Source organism: Meleagris gallopavo, chromosome 1 (genome assembly GCF_000146605.3).
Source record: "Meleagris gallopavo isolate NT-WF06-2002-E0010 breed Aviagen turkey brand Nicholas breeding stock chromosome 1, Turkey_5.1, whole genome shotgun sequence".
Lineage (NCBI taxonomy): Eukaryota > Metazoa > Chordata > Aves > Galliformes > Phasianidae > Meleagris > Meleagris gallopavo.
This window is the reverse complement of record NC_015011.2, coordinates 117694608-117718040: the sequence shown is the minus strand read 5'-3', so window position 1 is coordinate 117718040 and position 23433 is coordinate 117694608. Positions and strand designations below refer to the sequence as shown.

At 38.7% G+C, this 23433-nt stretch overlaps 1 protein-coding gene across 3 annotated transcripts; it reads right to left on the bottom strand.

Moving 5' to 3' along the window:
- Window positions 1–1169: 1169 nt before the first annotated feature.
- On the bottom strand, window positions 1170–17962 carry KLHL15 (kelch like family member 15). Of its 3 annotated transcripts, XR_796270.3 has the most exons (5): window positions 17707–17962; window positions 17424–17616; window positions 15254–15965; window positions 6228–7714; window positions 1170–5987 (listed from the first exon to the last, which is right to left on the bottom strand). XR_796270.3 is itself a non-coding variant. In XM_010725905.3 (4 exons), exons 3-4 carry the CDS (start codon window positions 15956–15958, stop codon window positions 6605–6607), a joined length of 1815 nt encoding a protein of 604 aa, XP_010724207.1. In that variant the 5' UTR covers window positions 15959–15965; window positions 17424–17616; window positions 17707–17962; the 3' UTR covers window positions 1170–6604. The 3 variants fall into 3 exon arrangements, 2 of the variants coding, with proteins under 2 accessions (XP_010724207.1, XP_019477562.1); XM_010725905.3 differs by having other exon boundaries at window positions 1170–7714; XM_019622017.2 differs by having other exon boundaries at window positions 1170–7714; window positions 17424–17962.
- Between the last annotated feature and the right edge of the window lie 5471 nt (window positions 17963–23433).

The following is a 23433-nucleotide window of genomic DNA, read 5'->3' as shown; positions in this document are numbered from 1 at the left end:
TCTACAAATGTGATCATGTCTATTTCTAAAAAGACCTTGTCATTTACAAAGGTGAAAGAAATTTATTTTTAGGGTCATTTGCATCTTCCCATAATGCTTACCTCCATTTCACAAAGGAATAGACATAATGAGCTAAGCAGTGTTTTTCTTTCCATTTTTTCATTTGTACCTGCTGAATGTTATCCTCCAGTTCCTGAGCATCAGTGCTTCGTTCCTGACGCAAATATGTACTGTATTATTGGCAGGAAAAAAGGCAGCCCTTGTGTTCGTAAGGCAGGAGGTCTGTAAGAAATAATGGCTGCAAACCTCAGAGACCAGAGAAATATTAAAGTCACAAACCCTTAGGACTAGTATGAACAGGTCTGCTGCCACACTGCAGAAAGTGGGGCATCCATATGTTTCAAAGGAGATAACAAAAGCAGGTTGCCAGGTACATGATACACAGCTACTAGCCCCTCTCGCTGGCAGTGCTTTCTGAAATAGCAGATCCTTAGAAAAATTACCTACTGCCTCCCTCCAGTTGAATCAAAGGGGAAAGAATTTCACAAGGGTTTTTTTCAGCCTAATACCTCCCACTGTGAAACTACTGCCAACACCTCGTGGGGAAAAAAATAAGCTATTTTTTCTTTATGTAGTAGTCTGCAAAGAATTTTCTGTTCCGTTAAAACAGAGATAGCAGCAAGCTGAATGGCAACAGGCAGTGTTCAACCAACTCACAGAAGCCCTATTCTTTTTATCCATTCTGGCTCATTTGGAAATAAAACTCCTTCCCTGGAGTTAAATGCTAAAGTAAGAAGTGAAGCTGATAATTTTTTGCTATAAGCATGAATAAACTAGACTGTAACTCACTATATCCACCTTCTCTTAAGAAAAGGCAAGCACACTTGCAATTTCAAAGGAGGTTATATGTTAAGTTTTAAATACGTAGGCAAGATCAGATTTGCAGGTGTTGCAGGAAGGACGGAGTGGAAATAGATGAAACCCCCCTCAAACTTACCAATCAAAGATTACAACTTACCTTCTTCTTGACAAATGACCTCCCTCTTTTTACCCAGTTTACTTTTGTTTTTATTTTAACACTTAACAATCTGGAGCTAAAACTTTCAATAAAACAGAAGGTACCCTTCTGACATAGAACACAACAAAAATGACTGCCTCACAAGTTCCACTGCAGTGGAAAAGAGAACACAAGCCTCAAATTTATGCTTGAAACAATAAAACATGTAGAAATGTGAATTAACAAAACATTCTCACATACCCTGGTTTTATAAACCCAAGCAAATTCCAATCATTTCTAAAGCTCAAAAGGTTACAGACAGCTTCTTGAAGACAAGACTGCATGGAGGCTCTAACCAACAATTCAAGCTAAAATTTCACAATCCTGAACAGTATCTTTCAGAATTGGACAGCTGGAGTTGAACAGGAACTTAAAAGCAGAGCACCTAACAATGACCTGGTTCTTAATGCTTGAAGTGTCAATACACACCAAAGCCTTCATAGCAGCTGCTTTGCCCACAAAACTCAGAAGTTGCTTAAATACAGACCTGAAACATAACTTGAAACACCTCCATCATTACCAGGACTTCTAATTAAGTCTTAAGTAACATCCATTTACTACACTTGAATTGTGGAAAACCAGATTTCCAGAACCACATCCATTTCCCAGACAAGCCCTTGTAGTAAAATACCATATGCTACAAGGGCTGCTCCAAAAGTAATGCCTCCTGTTTTATTATGTTGGCCTACATCAGCAGTGGATGTTGGTGGTATGGCAGTAGATGCTGAACCTTCCCACCCATATTATATTCCCTTTTGTTACAGATAGCTGCATAGGGGCAGCCTGACACAATGGTGTCTGACATGGAAGTGCAGGTGAAATAATGGTGTGGAATTGAATTCCTCCATGTGGAAAAAATGGCACCCACTGATGTACAACACTTGCAGAACGTTTCTGGAGATCAACAGTGGATGTGAGCGCAGTGAAGTGGTAGGTGGTGCATTTTAGCAGTGATGACAATGACACAGAAGATAAGCCACATTCCACATGGCTACACACAGATGTCACACTACGAAATTCATCCACGTGAATCAGCGGATTATAATCAGGAAACTGTATAGAATAAGTATATACTTCAATGTGTCAGAAATAACGTTGAAATATCACGAAGTTTGTGCTGAGTGCCAGAAACGCTCACACGGGAACACAAAGAACACTGTATGAAAGTTTGTCAGGACCTACTAAGGCCGAAGGTGACAGTTTCCTCAACTGCACCATTACCAGTGATGAGATGTGGTGTCATCACTTAGAGACTGAGTCAAAAATGCAGTCCTTGGAGCAGTAAGATGTGAATTTTCTATCAAAGAAAAAGACAAGACACAGCACTCAGCAAGTACAGTAATGCCTTTTGGGATAGGAAAGGTGATCTGTCTGGATTTCCTGGAATCTGGACAAACCATCAACTCTGACCCATACATTATGACTCCAACTCCAACTTCCAGAGTCAGGCCAGAGAAGAAGACAACCTTTCTCCTGTTACACGATAACGCCAGGCCCCATACCTGTTTGAAGACCATGGATCACACTGCCAATCTTGGCTGGACTGTCCTACCACACCCACCATGTAGCCTGGATTTGGGGCCTTCTGATTTCAATTGTTCAAGCTGAAGAAAGATGGACTGCATAGGCAACATTTTCAATGCTGGGGAACAGTGGGTCACCTCCACTGCTATAAATATTTACAATCGTGGCATGCATGCTCTTGTTCATTACTGTCGAGAATGCATAGCTAATGGTGGTGACTGTGGTGAATAGTAGTTTTGTAGCTCAGAATTTGCTCTATCAAAGTGTTATTGTGCTCCTTGTACATGTTGTAGTTTCCATGAATATAAATTGGAGGCATTACTTTTGGAGTGAGCTATGTATTATTAAGTCCCCTTGAAGCTTACTCAAGCAGGATAAGATTTTTGCTGCCCCATACATTTATTAATGTAAGAATAATAAAGAAAAAGGGTGGGTTTTTTTGTGCCCTAATATTCTTTGAGATAGGTACAGAAGAGCCTTTTTACTTGCACATAGCCAGCACCTACTGGAATCAGGTCATCTCTGCACCCACAAAGGGCAATGTTCACACAAGTCTCACAGTAGAACTGAGGTTTTAGTGTAAATGAAGTTGGCTTTAAGTTAGACCACTAGGAAAGTAAATTATATTTCTCGCTCAGGAAAGACTTAAATTTAAAAGCAACCCTTAGTCTGCATCAGAAGGCTGAAAATCAATATTTGGTCCAGTAACTACCGGCATAGATAACATTAATACAGCTATGATGGCGTAAGTTATCTTCCTGTTAAAACTCATAGAAAGAAAACGCTCAATAAATAATTTTTAAGAAAAAGAGATCTACTGATCTGATTTAGATTATCACGTCTCAACCCAGAACATAATTACTACAAAGATATCATGAATTATATAGATGAGGAGTTGTACACGTTTTAAATTCTGTTGATGATTTAAAATTTAGTTTAGGTAAGAAGGTGTTATTTTTAACACAGGACATTTTGCAGTGATTTTGGTCCCTCTGCAAGTGCATTCTTCTGAACTCCCTGAGTACTGTACATTCCTCTTCTACAGTGATTTTTAACTGGAAGATGCTGAATAAAGTCGATTTGCACTGTTGTCTATTAAGTCTACTGCTTAAAGAAAAGCAAAGTAGCATAAGACTTTACAGAAGATGCAAATGCATGTTTCAGCATTTTCTCCCTACACTCCTGAATTAAGTGTAAGCCTTTGAGTTACTCACATTTCTCCTTCGGATTTTATTAGTGATTGTTTTTACAACATTAAAGAAAGTAAGAATTGAATTGTCATTATTTATACCTTGGCAAATCATTCTTACCGATATCTGCAAGTTAACACAATGGAGTTATTAAAAGCCCTCAGGAACAGCACATTTCATTTCAGGCACTATGAGGTCAGTAGCTACAGCTATGAAGGTTGTTATTTTTTTTGTAGAAACACAAATGGTAGTAGCCATCCAAACACCTAACTCAAAACACAGGGGTTCACAGCAGCAAATAATAAAAAAAAACCCTACTATTAATAAAGATTTATCACTTCTATAGGAGTACAAGCAAAGCCACTGCTCAGAATATACTATAGTACATCCAGTTCTGAAAATATCTGTGGGTCAAAGCAGTGCTGGTGAGCATTTGCTTACTGACATTTTCATAAAAAACAAGACTGGTAGCACATTCACACATAAAACAAACTCAGGTAAGATGTATTTAGTTTTTTAAAATAATTTATAAAACAACAAATTATTAAGAGTTCATTACGTAAAATCAGTGTAAGGATTTTAAAGTTACTGAATCAATCAGTATATGCTAAAGATACTTTGATACCAAATGAGGCTTCCAGTTACTTAAGAACTTTGACTTATTTAGCTCATTAATGGATAAAACTACCTTAAATTTAACAGATATGGCTGAATTTGTGCACTGGTTTAAATATAGCTGCATGTAAAAAGTTTTTTTCTTTTTTTACAGTGTATACGCATGTACATACTTTACTTACCAACAAACATAATGCAGACAACAGAAGGCAGCACAGAAATAGTGTTTTAAATAATAATATTTTTAAAAAGTTGAAGTTTTTTCAATTCAGTAGAAAATGTGTAATTCATATTTTGGCAGACTTACTAGTACTAATATACAAAACTTGGAAAAAAAACACATGCAAAGAGATTGAGCTTATACTTAACAGTATTTAAGGGAAAACAGAAACACCTTGCAGATGTGAGAATACTTTGCAATTAACGGAAAGAGCATCCAAACACAACATAAAACACAAAAACGGTTTTAGCTTTGTTCTTTTAAACTTAGTTGTATCCTACTACAGCTTGAGTTCTACTTTGATGCTCAATAAAAAAGAGAATCAGGCCTTTCTTCCTTCCACAAATGTTTTGTTCAATTCAATTCATTTCAGAAGAAATCTGGTACCGTGGCCACAGGAAAACAAAAAACAAAAAAATCAAACCAGTATGGACATGAAATGCTATCAAAAGAATAAGCACACCCAAAAATATATATTTTCTTTCCCCTGTTTACAACTGCATTTGTTAAAACAAAACAAAGAAAAATCCCACAACTTTTCCAGTATCAGACCAACTATTGGCTTTTCTAATAAACTTGGTAAGTATTCTCCCTGTAAATCCTGTTTCTCTTAAACATTTAGCAGTCGTCCTTACACACAACATGCTAATGTCTCTGAAGGAATTCAACTAGATTGTATATTAGCTACTCCAAAAGTAATGCCTCCTATTGTATTATATTGGCCCACAATGTTGGAGGCAGATGGCGGTGGCACAGGCATAGAAGTTGAACTTTCCCTCCAATAGTCCATTACATTTTGTCGTTGTGTGACAGATGACAGCAGATGGGCAGTCTGAGGAAGTGGGTGTGAAGTGTATGTGACTGGAATTCCTCCAATAAAACAGGAAACAATTGCACCCACTGACATTCACTGACACATGCTGAACGTTTCTGGAGATCAACAGTAGATGTGAGCACAGTGAGGCAGTGGGTGGTGCATTTCAGCAGTGGTAAGTGATGTGAAAGACAAGCTATGTTCCAGATGGCTGTACACAGCTGTCACATCATGAAATGAAGAGTGTCTCAATCAGACTATCTGCGTGAATCAGCGAGTTATGACCAGGAATCCAGCGCAAGGCTGAAAGTGACGGTTTTCTGGATCGCATTACTGATGATGAGATTTGCTGTCAAAATTTTGAGCCAGTGTCGAAACAGTAGTCCACTGAGCATGAATTCCTCACAAAAAGTTCAGGATGCAGCCCTCAGCAGGTAAAATACGTGCACAGTCTTTTGGGAGAGGAAAGCGGCGATCCTTCTGGATTTACTGGAACCCAGATAAACCATCAACTCTGACCGCTCCATCGTAACGCTGATTAAGCTGAAGGCTCAATCCAGAGTCAGGCTGTAAAAGATCAACAAAAAATACTTTATGACTTTTTGGGGTGTGCTTGGTATGTCTCAAACACTCGCAGTGCAAAGCTGTTGCCATGACAACTAGCTGACAGGCGGGACATGACACAAACCAAAAAAGACGGCAGCCTTTCTCCTGTAACACAGTAACTCCATGCCCCATACTAGTTTGAAGACCATGGATCACACTGCCAATCTAGGCTGGACTGTTCCACCGCATCCATCGTATTACCTGGATTTGGGGCCTTCTGAATTCCATTTGTTGGAGCCGATGAAAGACAGACTGCATGGACAACATTTTCCCATGAACTATGCCATCACAGCAGCCGTAGAACAATGGGTCAACTCCACTGGTGCAGGTTTTCACAAGCACAGCATGCAGGCTCTTGTTCGTTACAGTCGAGAATGCATAGCCCATGGTGGTGACTATGGTGAAAAATAGTGTTTTGCAGCCAAGAACTTGCTCAATCAAGTAATGTTACTGTGCTCTTTGTATATGTCGTAGTTTCCATGGAAATAAATAGGAGGCATTACTTTCAGAATGATCTACTTTTTTTCTGACAAATAAGATTCAGCTTTTCATCTTTCACTGAGAGTGTTTATTCTGTTTCAGCTGCAACGTCTAACATGTTCCAAAACATATTCAGGGAAGTGCAAGCTGCAGACCTGTAAGCCATCCAGCTTGCAGGGCATCCTTGGGTATTCATCTTCTTTCCACTTGTTTTCCTCTGGATCAAAGGTGAGAATTGAGTCACTGTAATGACCATTGTAACAGAGGCCTCCAAGAACCATTATCTGTTTGTCCAGAACAGCTACACCGTGACCACTCCTACCAATTGGCATAGAAGCCAATATAGTCCACTGATCAGTATCAGGGTCATAAACCTCTGTAGATGGACAGCCTTGAGATTCAAAGGAAGCCCTGAGGATCACACAGACCCCTCCAAAGACATAAAGCTTACCATTGTAAGAAATCATTTTGTGAAAGCATCTTGCATAATTCATTTTGCATTTGTTCTCCCAACAGTTAGTGACCACTTGAGTTCTCCTTGTTCGCTGCTCTACTGTCCCTTCTTTACTGGGATCAAATACACACACTTGCTTAGAAGTTGAAGATGATGTAATTCCACCAGTGATATACAACTTGTTACCCAGCACAGTTCCTTCATGTCCATATTTATTGACTGGATAGGGATCTACAAATTCCCATTTATCTTCAGTAATATCATACCGTTCAGTTGAATAAAAGGTTTCATCCCTGGTTCTCCCAGCCACTGCATAAACGTACCTCCCAATAACTCCAACAGCAAACTCAGAACGCGGGACAGACATGTCTGCCATTCGTAACCAAGTGTTTTGTCTTGGGTCATATCTAAACACTTTGGATGAAGCATGAAACTCACCATCTGGCCCCAGTTCTTCCCCACCTAACAGGAACACAAAGTTATTCACAATGGCAAGGCAGTCTGGTCGTAAAGGTACTTGAGGACCCTCTAGTTCCCACCAGACCCTCGGTTTGTGCAAGAGAAGAATTTTACTGTTTACCATACTGTGTCCTATCATTCCTCTAAACACGGCAGTCTGGGGTTTGGCAGAACGAATTTTGTTCGATTTCATTTCCATCAAAGGCTGCTGGTGAACGCTATGAAAGTAATTCATGGCTTGGTCAACCTCATGTCGCAGCTGCCGGGAGTATCGGTAAAACTCTGATGTTTTTACCTATGAATACATTTAAAAGATATTAAAATTCTGACCAAGAGAAACAATTCAGAAAACCTAAATGGCTATGTGTAATTTAAAACTTATTTTACTTAGTTTAACTCGGGTATTCTCAACAGCAATTGCATTCATGTCTGAAGGTTTAAGATAACGTACAGTTATTCAAAACCTACAAGGCAATTTAGTGATTAAAAGCACAGTGGCTAATGTTGTCACTGGAATACTGACACACAAAATTTAAGCAGGGATTATGCACAGGTGAAACGCCCAAGTCCAAAAATCATTATTCCTTCTTCCCAAGAAAGCCTCTTTACATCTTCTGCTTCATCAATGAAATCTAAGTTAAAAGCGTACTATTTCCCTGTTTTTTAAAGATATACTGCACACCCATTCTATATTTACCTAAGTCTACTCTAGACTGATTTCTAATGAAGTCTCACAACAGAGCCCAAGTAGGTATTCCCAAACACTACACTATGCTCACAGGACTATTTGTGATGGAAAGGTAAGGTTCAGAATCCCTTCCTTCAGAACACACTATCACATTTCTCACTCTACAAGGTTCCCTCTCTGTATGTCTCCTCAAGCTAACACATACCTTTAATACAAGAAGAAAACATATCAATCAATATTCCTTTGCTTGCGTATTTTATTGGTAAATTGTGGAGGTAAGTTTGAACTTCCATTTCCCAAGTGAGCCTTACAACCTTTGTACTACTGCCTAGTTAGGACACACACCTCACTGCCAGTCCTCAATTTGAAGAGCCTGCTCAAATTTTCTTAAAGAACAATTATCTTATATTTGTTATATTATATATACTATCTAAACTAATTTGAGTTCCTCCAGTTGGTTCTGCGATGATTCCAAAACACATCCTCTGATTGGAACGTTCTGAACATTTTAATTTATCTAGCACCAAACAGGTCTTGGATTACCACATGACTCTCTTCAAAGATGCTTCACTCCTCCTGTACAGACAGCCTTGTCTCACCACAGCATTCTCACTTATACTATTAAAACAAATTAAAAAACCCAAAAAAACGAAAAGCTAAATATTGCCAAATGCTCAAATCCTCTATAAGATTTGATCTTCCACATAAAACTGGACTGCCTTCAAAAGCTCTGTACACCATTAATTCCTACCACCTCCAAAACAAGGAGCAATGCTTTAAAAAAAATGTCACACCACTCCAAAATTTCAAAATAACTACAAGAAAACATGAGAATGTATTTCAGTTTCTGTTCCCCCCACCCCCTTTGCATTCCCTTTTTCAAAGGACAAAAGCCTGTACCACCACCTATATAAGTAGCAACGGTGTTAATGAGTTTTCATGTATATGAAAAGCAATTTCAGACAGCTTCTCAAGACAAGTGAGACAATCTCTTAATAGGTTACTACTTAACTTGGTAAGGGCACCAATATAAAAGCAAAGCCCCAAACTCTTGCCTTAAACCAGTAAGGCAACAAGAAGCAAATGCATCTTGCACCAATTATAAACAACTGTCTCAGACTGAAATATGTAGAGAAGTTAGCTACAAGCACAGTCCTGAAGAGATATGAGTTCTCAGAATATTGAGAAAAGAAAAACAAGGTGACAATAGACTGTTTATCTACATTTCTGTAAGAAGACATACCTGGAGGCTTCCCAGTCTTTGCTGTTGGGAAAAAATGCTCTCACCAGCACAATCTCTGCCATATACAAACCACACTTCTCCTGAGGCTCAAATGATGGTCTGAGATGAAGGCTAGAAGTAGAAACTGCTCACGTTTGCTTGATATCAACAAACACAAGGATAGTTTGTCCACTTTCATATTCACATGTTTTCTGTGTGAGATCTTTCAGAATTACGCTAAAGTCCTATTCAGCTCACAGTACGGAAAACTTCCCATACACCTATACTTTTTAGTAATTTTATAATAATTTCTTGCATGTATATGCAAAAAATGAAGCAAGCACTGAAATTTAGGTGTTTCATTATTAAAACAACAGTAGATTTGGCAAGTTTTAGTAAATTAAGAACACGACAGCAAGCCTTTTGCGGGAACTGCTGTCTGATACCCCAAATGTGCTGATGGAAAATGCTCAGCATTTAAAAGTATGCTTCTACCATTCCCTGTAACCAAGAAGTAGTTGACCAAGAAATATCTAAGTGCTAATGTACCAAATTCTTTTCCGTTAAATTCAAATGAAGAAGCTCTAAAAGGCTCATGCACACAATTAGCAGCATATAAAAATCAAAGAGAATGCTCGTAAGTTTGTTCCAAAAATGTGGCATGGACATATACAGTGACTGGGATGAATCTTGAGGAGAAAAAAATGTGCACTGTTAAGAGCACACTATCAGCTCTGAATTGATTAGAAAAATACAAAAGCTTTACAGCATTCTCAGAGTTTAAAGAGAGACTTTATGTTCTCCTTCCAGTTGATAAAATTTCATTTGTGATTTTTTTTTTTTGCATTCTTCCCAATATTTCCCTTTAGTTTTCTCAATAAAATCTTCTTAAAGAGGGTCTGATAGGACATACCATCAATGTAACAGCTATCCAGAGGTGAAATATCTTATTACATCATCTACCAGTTACACTGTTCTGCCAGACAGGCAGGGAACATCATGAATATAATGAAATGTGCCTTTCCGTAAAAAGAGGATTAAAGATAATTAAAAACATCAACCTACACTCATCCGTCACGTAGCAATACCAAAAACATCAAACAAAACTGTTGCCATCCACCCAGCCACAGTACATTGGAGCTGGAATGCATTTTCTTTTCTTCATTTTTATCAGTGAAATACCGCCTTCCCAAAATAAAGCAGCTACTGATCGTTGTCTGTTTTCCTGCAGAACTGCAACACTTGCTTTTCTAGTCCGACCGGCCATATAGGTTTAAGAATTTTTCTATCTACGTTTTAACAAGAGAAGAAGTCAAAATACAAGCCCTTACACTACTTTCTATCTGAAAAGTGAAGTGACCCCTGCAAAGCATCAGAGGTGTCCTATAATACTCTCTTCTTATTTTTCCCTTTTAACAAATAAGCAAATTAATAAGCAGAAGAAAGGTAATGAAATGCAAGATAAGTTTTCTGTAACAAAGTTTGTCTTTAGTACAGGGCTTACTTTTTTTCCAGCAACCACATACAACTATTGCTATATTTTTATTTTTGTTATCTGGTGTTTTAGGGAAAAACCATCCAGAAAGACACTTTTAGTTATATAGTTTACAAATAGATGTTTGGTGTGGGCACTCAAATTTTAACATGTTATTTTCTGGGGTACAAATGAGCCTGGTTCCTTCTGTAGGACCAGTAAAAACATCAACAACCACAGAATGGCTCAGACTGGAAGGGATCTCAAAGCCCACCCAGCCCCTTGTCATAGGCAGGGCTGCCCCCCATCACTCAGCTGCCCAGGGCCCCATCCAACCTGGCCTTGGGCGCCTCCAGGGATGGGGCACCACAGCTTCTCTGGGCAGCTGTGCCAGGGCCTCACCAACCTCTGGGGAAAGTAATTCCTCCAAAAGTAAAAAATTTCCTCCTAAAATCTGGATAGCACATAACATGATTTTAGCATTTTCAGCCACATAAGCAAAAAACTATTTCAAAGATCATAAAATTTCACTTACTTGTGAGTTTTCTAAAATTAGTCATTCTGAATATTTAAGTGAAGTAACACAAAGTCAATACCAGGAATACAGAAATTACGCTATGTCTTTTCAATGAACAAAGATATTTATATCAGATTTCTAGAGAGCTCACTCTTCCTCGCAGATAAATAAACAAATTGAAATTTGACTGGGGATTATGCTGACTGAAAACTAAAGATTCATCAGCCTTCCTATGGTTCATACTGTTTTCATACCTACTTATCTCTGGCCATATTCAAAACATAATTATAAGCCTGTCAAAAAAACATTACCAAACTTTTGACATGCTGACTGAATTTTGAAGTGAAACAGAAAAAATTAAACATGTCTCTAAAATGGCAGCAACCAAAGTTAACCTGGAACCACATATCAGTATACGTAACACTACAGATAAGTTGATGTATTTAACTTTTCCTTTTTCTAGTCTGGGTCTTTACTTACACGTGGAAACTGGTCAGTGCCTGCACAGGACTTTGAAGGGCTATTCTGCAAGAGCTACAAGCACTTGGTGTTTGTCAGCCTAGCTACAAAAAGATAAAACGACATAACCTATGCAGCAAGGACAAAATCAGCCTCTCACCAGTTTATAAAAGGGAACAGCAAGAGAAATTGTCACAGTCAAGCTGGAATGTAACTGCAAAGAACTCTCAAATCAGAACAGAACCAGCAATCTGTATGCCAGAATCAAGGTGCTCAGCAAAAGAAAAATACCTCTAGCAAGTCTATCCAAGTCAGTGATAACCCTCAGGCAGAAAAATACGAAGTGTAGAGCCCATTAAGAAAAGTAGGAACCTCTAACTTTAACCACTAGGCACTTCTTGTTCTTTACTTCAGCATATGAAGTTGTAGAATATATTTGAAGTGATTCACTAAACATGGAGGTAAGAAAAACATCGATAAACAAGCACTGAACATATCTAAAGACAAAATGACAGTGACATAAAATTATAATGCCATCTTTCAAAAATGATGATCTGCTAAGTACAGGAAAGCACATACTCAAAGATGGACTAATTAATATGCTTTTCATCCTATCTCTGAAGTACAGGTTGATACTCCTATTGATTAATAAGTTTCTGATTTAAACTGGGAATTTACTAATCAGCATGGACTAGCTGTAACAAACCTTACACAAAAGGCATTAGAAAAAAATCCCAGTTTTAAGGACACAGGGTTTTGAAACAACACTTTCATCTGACTTACAAACAGAAACTAAATGGAGATTAATTAAAATATGAAGGAAAGGCACTACATGCTCACTGTACGGTAACAGAGAAACTCAACTTCCCTCAAGACTCGCACAGCTCCGGATAGGTTTCAAATAAGACGGATGTAACATGCACAGTGGAACGTGTGCTTCCTAGCCATAGATCTCTCCTTTCTTTTCCAATGATTTACCCAAATCCTTCCATTTTCCTCATCCATCTACATTAAGGGCCAAGCAACAACAGAAGTACCTATTTCTACCTCAGAGGCAGTTCTTCCAGGCAGTTCAGAGCAAGCACACAGGCTACACCTTCCCTTGTGCATCCCATGTGCATGTCAGTCTTGAGGTATTAACCCAGTCAGTCATCACTTCCATTTGAAAAAGACAAGCCATCTCACTCGGATTGTAAATCTCTCTTAAAAACGCTGTAAGAAACAAAATAGCTTAAGATGCATAAAGTATCCTCTCTGTGACATGTAAAATTAAGTTATGTAAGTTATTTATGTCCCAGTATAATGACAGGCATCTTAGAAATGCCTATTAGAAAGGTTACATAAGAATACATATGACAAGTCAGTGAGTGTATTGTGAATGCTGAGTTTGCTCAACTGTCAGAGTCAGCCTCAGACTGTATTTGGTACATTCACACAGGATTTTACCCTGTGCTTCAGCGAAGGATGATTTTATCCGTTTTCCAATCTCCAGAAAAGCACAGTTACCAGTATTTTTCCCTTCCTACACAAAGGAACGCGTTTCCTTCAAGTTACTGACAGAACAGTTAACAAACATACTCTTTCATTAAATAAAGAAAAATTGTAAAGCTCGGTCATATTATTATGTTCGCTTCAACCGCAGATGTCTTTTGCCACTGGTCATGCTGAGTTACTCAGCACCCTCCAGCCAGGTCAAAAAACATTCTTAGCTGCAGTGGTGAATGACATACATGTTTAGCTCTGCTTCCCTCTGCTCAACGTAGCACAGTCCCACAATAGAAATTTGACTGGTTTCGTTCCACTGTCGCATACAATTAATGGATAGGGCATTCACAAAAAAAAAAAAAAAGCTTTTACAGGTAACTATGGAGCTTGGGATGCCGAAGAAGTTGTCTCTCCTTAAGCTGTAGCTGCTTGTAGCTGCCAAGAAAAATTGCAAGAAGCAATGTGTGCGGAATAGATATCAGTGATACCAAAACCAACTTCAGAAGTTAAACCTAAACAGAACCCTAAAAAAGCACAACACAAGTTTTTCACTTGTGCTTGCAGAAATTGCGCTGAAGACAGTTTGATACTTGAACTCCTATCCCAAAAACTCAAAGAGCTGAAACAGACTCTTTCACATGGATTTTAACCTATGTGATTGACTATAAGAATATCTGGTGGTATCAGTTTTCCTAGTGAAGACCTTAATTTATGCAATAAAGTAGAAGTTTTATTACAAGCAAGACACTACACAGCATCTTGCAGATTCCAGCTCTTACTAGCTGGAATCATTTTTAACCTCATATAAACATCACATTAGTGTTCTAAAACAATTCTAGGTAATTAGATTTATTTTATGTCCATAGCTAACATAGGCTTGTCAATGTAAGTTACGTATTAAGTCTACTCAATCCACACACACACAAAACAATAAAAAAATGTAATAATTCAGTCTGAAATAATTAATAGTTTTTATAATTTATAATACAGTCTTATCTGTATATAGATACCAAAGTAAAAATGTATGAGAAAATAATGCTAAGAAGCCCAACAAAATACACAGGGCGTTAAATCCTATTAATTCACTGAGAGGTGAAAAATACAGAATTTAAAAGTTCATCTGAACACACAAGATTAATAACAATGACATAACATAACAGCACAAGCTGAAGAACTCCTAACATGAATACCCTTTCAGTTACTAGCCTGTGAGAGCTGTTTAAAAGCTTCGTAGTTCTCTACCCACATCAAATGTTCCTGAGTTTCTCAGGAACTAGAGAGCAACATTTTTTGTCTATTCCTCAACAGAGCAGTGCAAAAAGCAAGTTCTCATTTAACCTCTTTACATATACAATCGTTAGTTGAATTTTTTGTTACCTTTTACAAAGACTCCTCTGATATTTAAAGTAAGTCGTTACATTTCACACTGTCAATCACTTTTGATTGCATTATATGCCTTGAGTAAAATCAAATGGACGTGGAACTTTGCAGGACTGGGGCTTACTTCTAACTGCTGTGTAATAGCACAAGTACTGAAGATACAATAAAAACAAAAACACTGCAGATTTAACAGCAGATGTCAGTTTTCATTTGTAAAGAAGAAAAACGTACTTAAACACACAAAATCTACAGTCAGCACGTTCTGATTATATCAGTAACATTTGTCACAATGTATGCTCTACAAAATCTCTGGGAAGCAAGAAACAACTTGCGGAAAACAGAAAGAATGACTATAATAAAACCTGATACAAGTGACTTTATCTTAAAATGTCTTTTCATACGAAGTTACTTAAACACATGTATTAAAACCTACCTGTTCTCCAGCCACTGTACATACTATTGCCTAACAATCAGGTGGCAGTACTTTTAGATGTTTGTTTCCTACGGGTCTACTGTTCCTCCTAACAGGACTGGGAATCCTACTTGTTTAATGGTACGCTGCCCTAGCTAAATGATGAATTCTGCCTACTGCTTTTCAAATGCACCAACCTTCTCAAAAACACTGGATGGTGTCATCAAACAAAACCTGATGTTCTGAATGATGGTGTCTGTATGCCTCCAGCGTCTTCTATCATGGCGCAGCCAGGCCTGGACAGCTTCATACAGCTCTATCTCTGGAAACCTGCTCAGATGATCATTATCCAAGTAAGACATGAGCTTTTCAAAGCTCAGATATGAAAGGAAGTCAGGTCTGGACATGAGCGGCACAAAATTCTCTAGCAGGAAAGAGTCCAATTTTTCCCTGACTCCTTCGATGTTTACACCAAAATCATCCAGAAGTCTCATAATTTCTGCACAGTTTTCTAGGCAGATTTTAGCTAAGAGAAAAGAGCAGCAAAATTTTACCACCTCTATAAGCTGGACGTACATGGCAGCCTGAAGGATTTCGTGAACAGTGTTCATACTCAGTTCAATAGTTCCATAATACATGAATTGGAGAACATGACTGAAGCCTGTAGCTGTCAGACCTTTCAAATGGATTTTGTCCTGATCTCGTTCCCGCATGTCAGCTGTGAACATAATCCTGAAGTAATCACTCTGGGTGGCAAGCAGTGCTTTATGGGCCTGAAATTGGTGGTCTTCAATGACAAGTGTGACATCAAGAAGCAATCCCTCCTCATACAGTGCTCTGAATCCAGCAGAGACACTGGTGTCATGGATGGAGGAGCTAAACCCTTCCACGTCCCCTGCCATGAATCACCTGAAGAAAAAATAAAATAAAAATAAAAATAAATTATTTCTAGTATTGAACACATCACAAGCTCTTTCTGACCAGATAAATGCAAACTGAAGTTATTTTCATCAAGACTTAGAAGTCTTCCCCATCCTTCTTGTTCTCTGTTCAGCTGAAAAATTAACTTGAGACTTAAAACTGAAACTTCAATTATTTCCCATCCCAAAATATTCTCCATTTAAAGAAAAGGTAATGAACGTGAATAACTATGAGATAACACAAAAACGATTCCTCATTTCAAGCTACTCAGAGATTGGGATAATGCATATACGATGTCAACTTCACCACTGTTTTCTCCTTCCCCTCCTCTATCTTTCCATAGTTATCTCAGGAAAGTAATGAAACACCCCATCTTGAGTATCAAAGGCTTAAGAAAGGAAGCAGAACTTTCTTCACTTCAGAAACAAACTCCAGAAGGTCCATACAAAATACAGTCCCCCCCAAATGCAGTATTTTTTTAAAATGTGTGTCAGTTTACTCATAAATTATTGCAAGGAAACAGAACAGAGAGATATTATTCAAGTTTGTGTCCCATCTTTCTCAGAACAATACAATCCAGTATTACCATTTCTTATTCTCAGCATTATTTATGTAATGGGATTTACTAACTGCTGAACACTAAGACCACAGGAGGCACTGACAGGATTACGTGATAATATATAATATTCTGCATACTGAGTTTGGTGAAGCTTAAGTGTTTATTAAGCATTTGAATATCAATAAACATATAGCGCTGCCTCTGTGCAAGTTAAGAGCCAACTGCAAATAATTCAACAAAACAAAACAAACAAAAAAAACACAAAACCATCCCCTTTGCCCTATTAAGGAAACTAAATATTCAGTGAAAAAAAGCCGCACCAAAAACTACTCAAAATACAATTACTTCCCGACGTCTTGCTCCCAGTGTCTAGCTGAAGGGCAGCTCCATTAAAAAGTCTGAACTAAACAAACAGTTTATCATCATTCCCCACAGCAACTGTGCACTCCACTCCCCCTATCTGTCATTCTGGAATCTGAGCTCCTCCTGTCTACTATGCGCATTTTTTGGTGTTTCTTGGACTGTTCTGGAAAACCCATTCAATTCATAAACCTGACAGAAAATAAACTGTGGGGAGTACCAAATACAGAGTTTGGCAGCAGGACAGAGGTGATGCAGAAGGCAGGGCATCACAAATTAGCATGAAAATGGTGAGAGGATAACACCCTCCCTTTTGGCATTAATAATCCATTACAAATGGCTCAGCCATTTTTATCTTCACCCCACTTTAAATCACACTGGAGGATTCATTCAGACTGCTATTTGTGCTACTTAATTACTTAACTCTGACACTCCTATGACTGTTAACAATCGGAAGCAGTAGCATATTGGTACTGTTAGCCCACACACAAAGCCAAGTACCATTAAGATCAATACACGTAACAAACCGTGAATTTTCATGGCTGCAGAGTGTTAAAACAGAGTACGGACACCGAGTTGGCCAAGGTTTCGCAACTTCAGAAAGCAGTTATTGTGCTGTACCCAGCTTCCTCAGTTCTAACTGCTGCCATTGGAACTGATGTGTATTTGATTGGACTCCATAAACAGATGATCAGCTCCTCACTTCGATCTGTACCCATCCTGGGAGGAAAAAAAAAGGAGTTTTTCTTTGTCCATGCAAAGCTACAAAGGTGAGTAGGTGTCAGTAGCTGCACCTCACAGAACGCTCACCGCTTCCACACTGTTGAAGCCTGCTGACAATAGAACTGTCAGGAGTGTACATGAAAACTGAGGCCTGACAAGAAAACTCAGACTCCTCAAGGTTAGGGCAGGAGCAAGAGACAAAGCTGTCAATCCAATCACTTTCTCAGCAGTATCCATGGTAGCACACTCCCCTCGGTGTCCCTGAAGACAGAGAGAAAATTCAAACTGCTCTAGAACTATGTGTTTTGAGTCCCTTGCTCCTGAATACAGCATATCCCTACCAGAAAGGAAAAAAAAAATCAAACACTTCTTTTCTTAGTTGTTGATCACTCTTGTATAAAAGCAGGCAATTATCTATCTCAAGAAATAGCTATCTAAAAAAAAGCAACAAAGTGATGAGGAAGTATAAAGCTTGTGCTTCCCAATGGGATTTATGATACCAAATACAAGACAAGCAGTAATATTAGCATTTTTTTCTTTCATTAGAACATCTATAATACCCCCCTTCCACCCCCTGCTCTCTGATGTTGAGCTCACACTTCAATCTTTTCTCCTTGTGAAATGTAATGGTCACTTGGCTTTTAATGCCACCTCCCCATTTCCATAAAATACACAGCAACTTGAGACAACTACTTCTCAGTTTAGTTTGAAATTGAACCGGGGTCCAGTGGTGAACAAGATTCTCGGACAGTACAACTGGGTAACAGACATTTCCTTAGGAGACCAACCAAGCTGTGTAACTCAGCTCCAACTCCAAGATGAACCGAGGTGACAGGACATAAAGCTAGCTGGAATTTGCAAAAGTTAGATGTGAACAGACTAGCAGAGGAATATAAATTAAAAAGACAAAAAAAGAAGTAACATATGATAATCTGGAAGTAATGGGATCTCCCACCACATTGGCTCATGCAGGTGCAAATCTCAAGGGAAGGATTTCTTCAAAACAGAACACATTACTGCGTACAGAAGGATCATAAGAGTACCAAGAACCTCCAAAAGACATGCTGGGGTCTTTTCTCTTGAAAAAGACTATTATATTATATGTACTCTACAAATAAAAAGAAAGAAACTCAGGGCTTTAAAAGAACACTTAGACCACCCGCAATGACATGAGAAGTCGGCAAGTGGAGATAAGCAGAGACAAATCTTAGAAGGTAAAAGCACCAACTCCAGAGGAGCACTTCCAAAGTTTCTTTTAAGCACAAATACAAATGAGTATGTAATGAAATCCCCAACGCAGCATCAGACAGCTTTGGACAGCCCGTTCAGAGCAAGGGGCTCGGACCACGCAGGTCCACTCCAACTTCAGCCGTCCTGTCATCACATTGCTTTTAAAGCAACTGTACTGATTTTTATTTAATAAAAATTCTATTAAAAAGACAAAAAAAATCAGAAATAAACAATTACCATTCAAACTTTCAATGTATCAAAAAAGTAAGGAGGTAGGAATCACCAAAATGTGTTAAATAAATAAAGACAGCATTGAGGGAACACTTCTTAGGTTCCAATTTTCACACGTCTCTGAAGGCGATTACTTGGTAAAAAATATATTAAAACAGGAAGTCAGGTACAAAACTCTTCAACAGAGGCAGGTAATCAACACTCTGAAATTATTATTCTGTAACTTCTGTGTCAGAAGTTACAGTTTTCTTTACAATACAAAAATGTATTGGGCAGCACATTTCTTTGATTTATTTATTTATATAGTCCAGAGACTGGAAGACTTAACAGTTAAATTTATATTATGACCAAGTGGGAGAACTCCTCATTTCTAAAGCTAGCACACTAAGTCAAAAGCAAATGGCACTGCGGCCATTTGAATAACAGAAAAGCATAACAAAATACTCACAGATGAAGCCATTTTTCTAAAGCATAGCTATCTTCATTCCTCCCACACACTTTCAATCTCAGATGTAATTCTATGAGCTATTCAAATGCTGCAGCTTATTTCCCAGAAGATAATAACGTAACATTTTTCCCCCTATTTTCAATAAAAATGCAAAATTCAAGAGTTACAGCTTTTTCCACCCGTGCAAATCACAATAGCTCACTTGATTTGAAGGAAGACGTAGCCTACGGTAGTCTGTAAGAAAATTGGAACAAAAAGAAAATCCAGCCTATATACAATGAAAGGGGAAATAAAAAATTCCAAGTTGGCATTCTGCATTGTCCTGCGCATACTGGAGCTGATCAGTATAATGCAGTACAGGAAGGAAAATTCTCTGCTGGAAGAAAAAAAAAAAACAACGAGAAATATTCTTAACCTTATTCGCTTTTCCTGACATTTCTTTTTCTCTTTTAGCACACGATGCATTACAGCATCTACTCTGCCATGACTATAAAAGCTCTTTCTTGGAACATCGATTTCTCATCTTTATTCTGCAGTTGTAACAGAAGTCTGAAAACCCTGTTCCAGACTGTTTTTCTTGCCAAACAAGGAGAACCTTCTTTATTCAGAGTGTCTGAGGCTTAGAGGCACAAGCAGAAGAGAGGGAGGCTCAATGCACAAGCTACTGAGGATGAAGTTAGGGAATACTCACTTGTGGTTCATGCCCTGCTTGAGAATCTATCCAAAAGGACAATTTCCCTAGGGGCAAAAAGAAAAACGAAATGCACTGCAAAGAAGCATTTACATGTATGCAAGCTCGCATGCACTTTCTGGGGATAGAAATGTGTTGTTCTAGTAAAGCAGTAATATACTCCAGCACAGCATCTGAAAAGCAGATTTGTTTCCTTAATATCTCACTTGTGACACTGAGACAGAACTAGCCACCTGCTTATAAAACACTACTTGGTTCATTCTACCTGCCTCCTGGAAACTCTGAGAAAGCATCTACATGAGCATAGCTGAACAAGAATTTTTCACCAAACAGTACCCACAGATTAGACAAAAAGATATTTCACCAGACATACAGAGCAGTGCTTTGGTATCACAGTACTAAAACAGAGCTTAAAGCCCTCAACTCTGTTCCATCTATCCCATTCCTTTCATCTGTCAAATGCGGGCATTTCAATGCAAATTTTAAAGCTGGTACATATGCTTTCTGTAGCACCACACACTTAGACCCAAACACTGTTTCAAGTGGCACTTTCCTGCACTAACAGGACACATCTCCATAGTCAAATTTCACACATATGTATGAAAATGCTATACATACAAGCAAAACATTTCCAATTGTTCAAACTCACCACCAGGCCTTTGAATGCAGCTAGATACATCATTAGTGTATTGACATGTTTATGCAATACATGTATCCCCACAGATTTAAATCTCTCTTTACACGGTTTGACACTGAACTATTAAACTTCGGCTAAGCCATCATTTTTCCTCACAATTCTCCACTAACAGCAACGGTAGGAATTACCTAGAAGTAAGAAAGATCAATAATCGGTGGCTATCAAAACTTTGCATTCCTGAAATAACAGCAGATGCAGGAAACAAAATAAATAAGTAAATAACAACCAATTTTCTGCATATGTAAAATCCTTCATAATTAATATGCTAAGCTTTGGGAACAGTTACTCTTAAATCCATCGACACTATCTGGTAGCTTCACTCTGCAGACTTCCCACAGCCCGAGGTGAGGGTTCCCAAAGCACCAGGCTGCTCCAGAAGCACGGAGCTGAGCAGAAGCATCACACTGCCACGGCTCTAGAAGCTAACTCTTGGGTTCTCCTGTCAACTACCCACTGCACAAAGGATTTCTCTTACTGGTACGCATCAGATGCTGACCGCTCCTCTTACAACCTTTACTGATAATGCTACCTGCAAGCAATCTGCACCAGCTCATAACAGCTGTGGCACTTTTGCAATGCATCAGTTGCCTGTGAGGTCGCTGTGGTTATGCTGGAAGTATCATCAGAACTAGTGTGACCAAACATACTACAACTATATACAGACTGTCTCAGCACAGCTCGGTTATACGTCACACTGAAAGTGCACTGTGGCTGCCTTCACAGAGTACCTACCATACTGTGTATGTTTTCTTTTGAAAACACCTCTGACCCAAAGCACACGTGCTGCTGCATGTATTCATAATGGCTAACTTTTCAACTCATACTACTTGCTGTTCCTAAAAATTCGCATTGTAACCCTACTTAAGTCTTTCTGTGCAGAAGGATACAAATGTTACAAGCACAAAAAAAAAGAAATCAGAACCATTTTGTTTTAAAATACTGTTGTAGAGCATAGGTTTCACATACACTGAATTTAGATGAATACCGGAAGGTTTTATGTCAGAAAGTTCTCATTTTACAACAATAGCCACCAAAGAACAAAATGCGCTCCACCGATGAGCTCCTAAATCAAGCCCTGCAATGATCATCAAAAGGACTGTGATAAAAGTACATGCCTCACAAACTTTTTAAAATGCTGCCAGACATATGCAGCAGCTGTAGCTGCTTGACCAGTTTAGCCTCACCAAGTTTCTGTCTCATAAATTAACAGTAACGAGGTATACACTAGTTTCTCATAGTATTATGTGCATTAAGTGGGTGACATAAGTGCACTTGACAGACATCAAAACAGCTTTGAACCATTTGACTAAAAAATCAGTGCAGTTCTACCTGTACAAAAACCCACGCTCCTTGCATGGAGCAAGCTCAGCCCAATCTTGGTTGAGTTACATTTACTGATGCCAGGAATCCAGTCTGAAATATTTTTAACACAACCATAAGAATCTACAAGAAAAACTTGCATTGCTAATATGTAAGAGGTAAATGATGGCAGTGATGAGAATAATGCATTTGCCACTGCTCTTAAAGACAGGACCACCCTACTCTATGTGTCAGCATTCTTTGTTATATATATCTGCATCTTATATTGTAACTTTATCAAATGCCAGGATTATTAATAACCCCTGATTTTCTCACTGCAAAGATACTTATTAAGAAAATTATGCTGCAAAAATCTAATTATATTCGTTTAAAGGAGTGTATGGGCTTTAAAGGTATAATAAATGTATTAATAAATGGTAAGGAGCAGGCAGTGATATTTTAGTAAAAATAACTCTAGCTGTCAATGGTTTAGGATAATTTAGTAGTCCTCTGAGAAAATACAACTGAAGAGATCACGCCCTATGTCCAAGGCACAGCATTCAACTGCACTGCCAAACACCAACTTCTTTTGTCAGAAAGACAGAAAGCTTCTCCAGACTGGCAGCTCCATAGATGAAAAAGACCCAGTACCTCCAGGGTGAGCCCAGCAGTGACCTGGCCCGCTCTGCCTGCTGAAAGGCAAATCAGCACGTGTAGATCCATAGCAGCCATAGGATGTAATTAAGGAAAGTGAAAGGAGATGAGTGACAGTGGGAAAGTTTATAGGACTTGTGGTGGAAATTAAATGCATGGGCTGGATGTTGGGAGGAAGATGCTGACACACGGCGGTGTGTTTAAGGGACCCAAGTGTGAATTAGGGCAGTGGCGGTGGAAGCGCCAGGTTACATCTGAGGAACATCTCTACAACACGGCAAAGACAAGAGCATGCAGATTGCAGCAGCGCTGCCTTTTTATTGAGGACCAGTTCTATGGCTACGCTGATCTTTTAAGAGAAAAGGAAAAAAACAAAAAAACCTTCGTGTTTTTGTGCGACATTTACGTATTAACCAACCCAAGCCAAAGCACCCAGCACCAACCCTGAGCGGCTGCCCACTCCTTCTACTAACAATTACCATTTCTCCGCTAAAACCACTATTCCGAACGCTGCGGATGGCCGGCAGCCGGCACTGTGTGACTGACCTACTTCGGCTCGCCCAC

Bases quoted from the DNA above. Each gene is read 5' to 3' on its own strand.
- KLHL15 (XM_019622017.2), bottom strand. From the start codon at position 15,958: ATGGCAGGGGACGTGGAAGGGTTTAGCTCCTCCATCCATGACACCAGT. The intron at 7,715-15,253 runs GTTGGTGCATTT...ATGTATTCATAG, and splicing joins CATCCAGTGTTTTTGAGAAG to GTAAAAACATCAGAGTTTTA.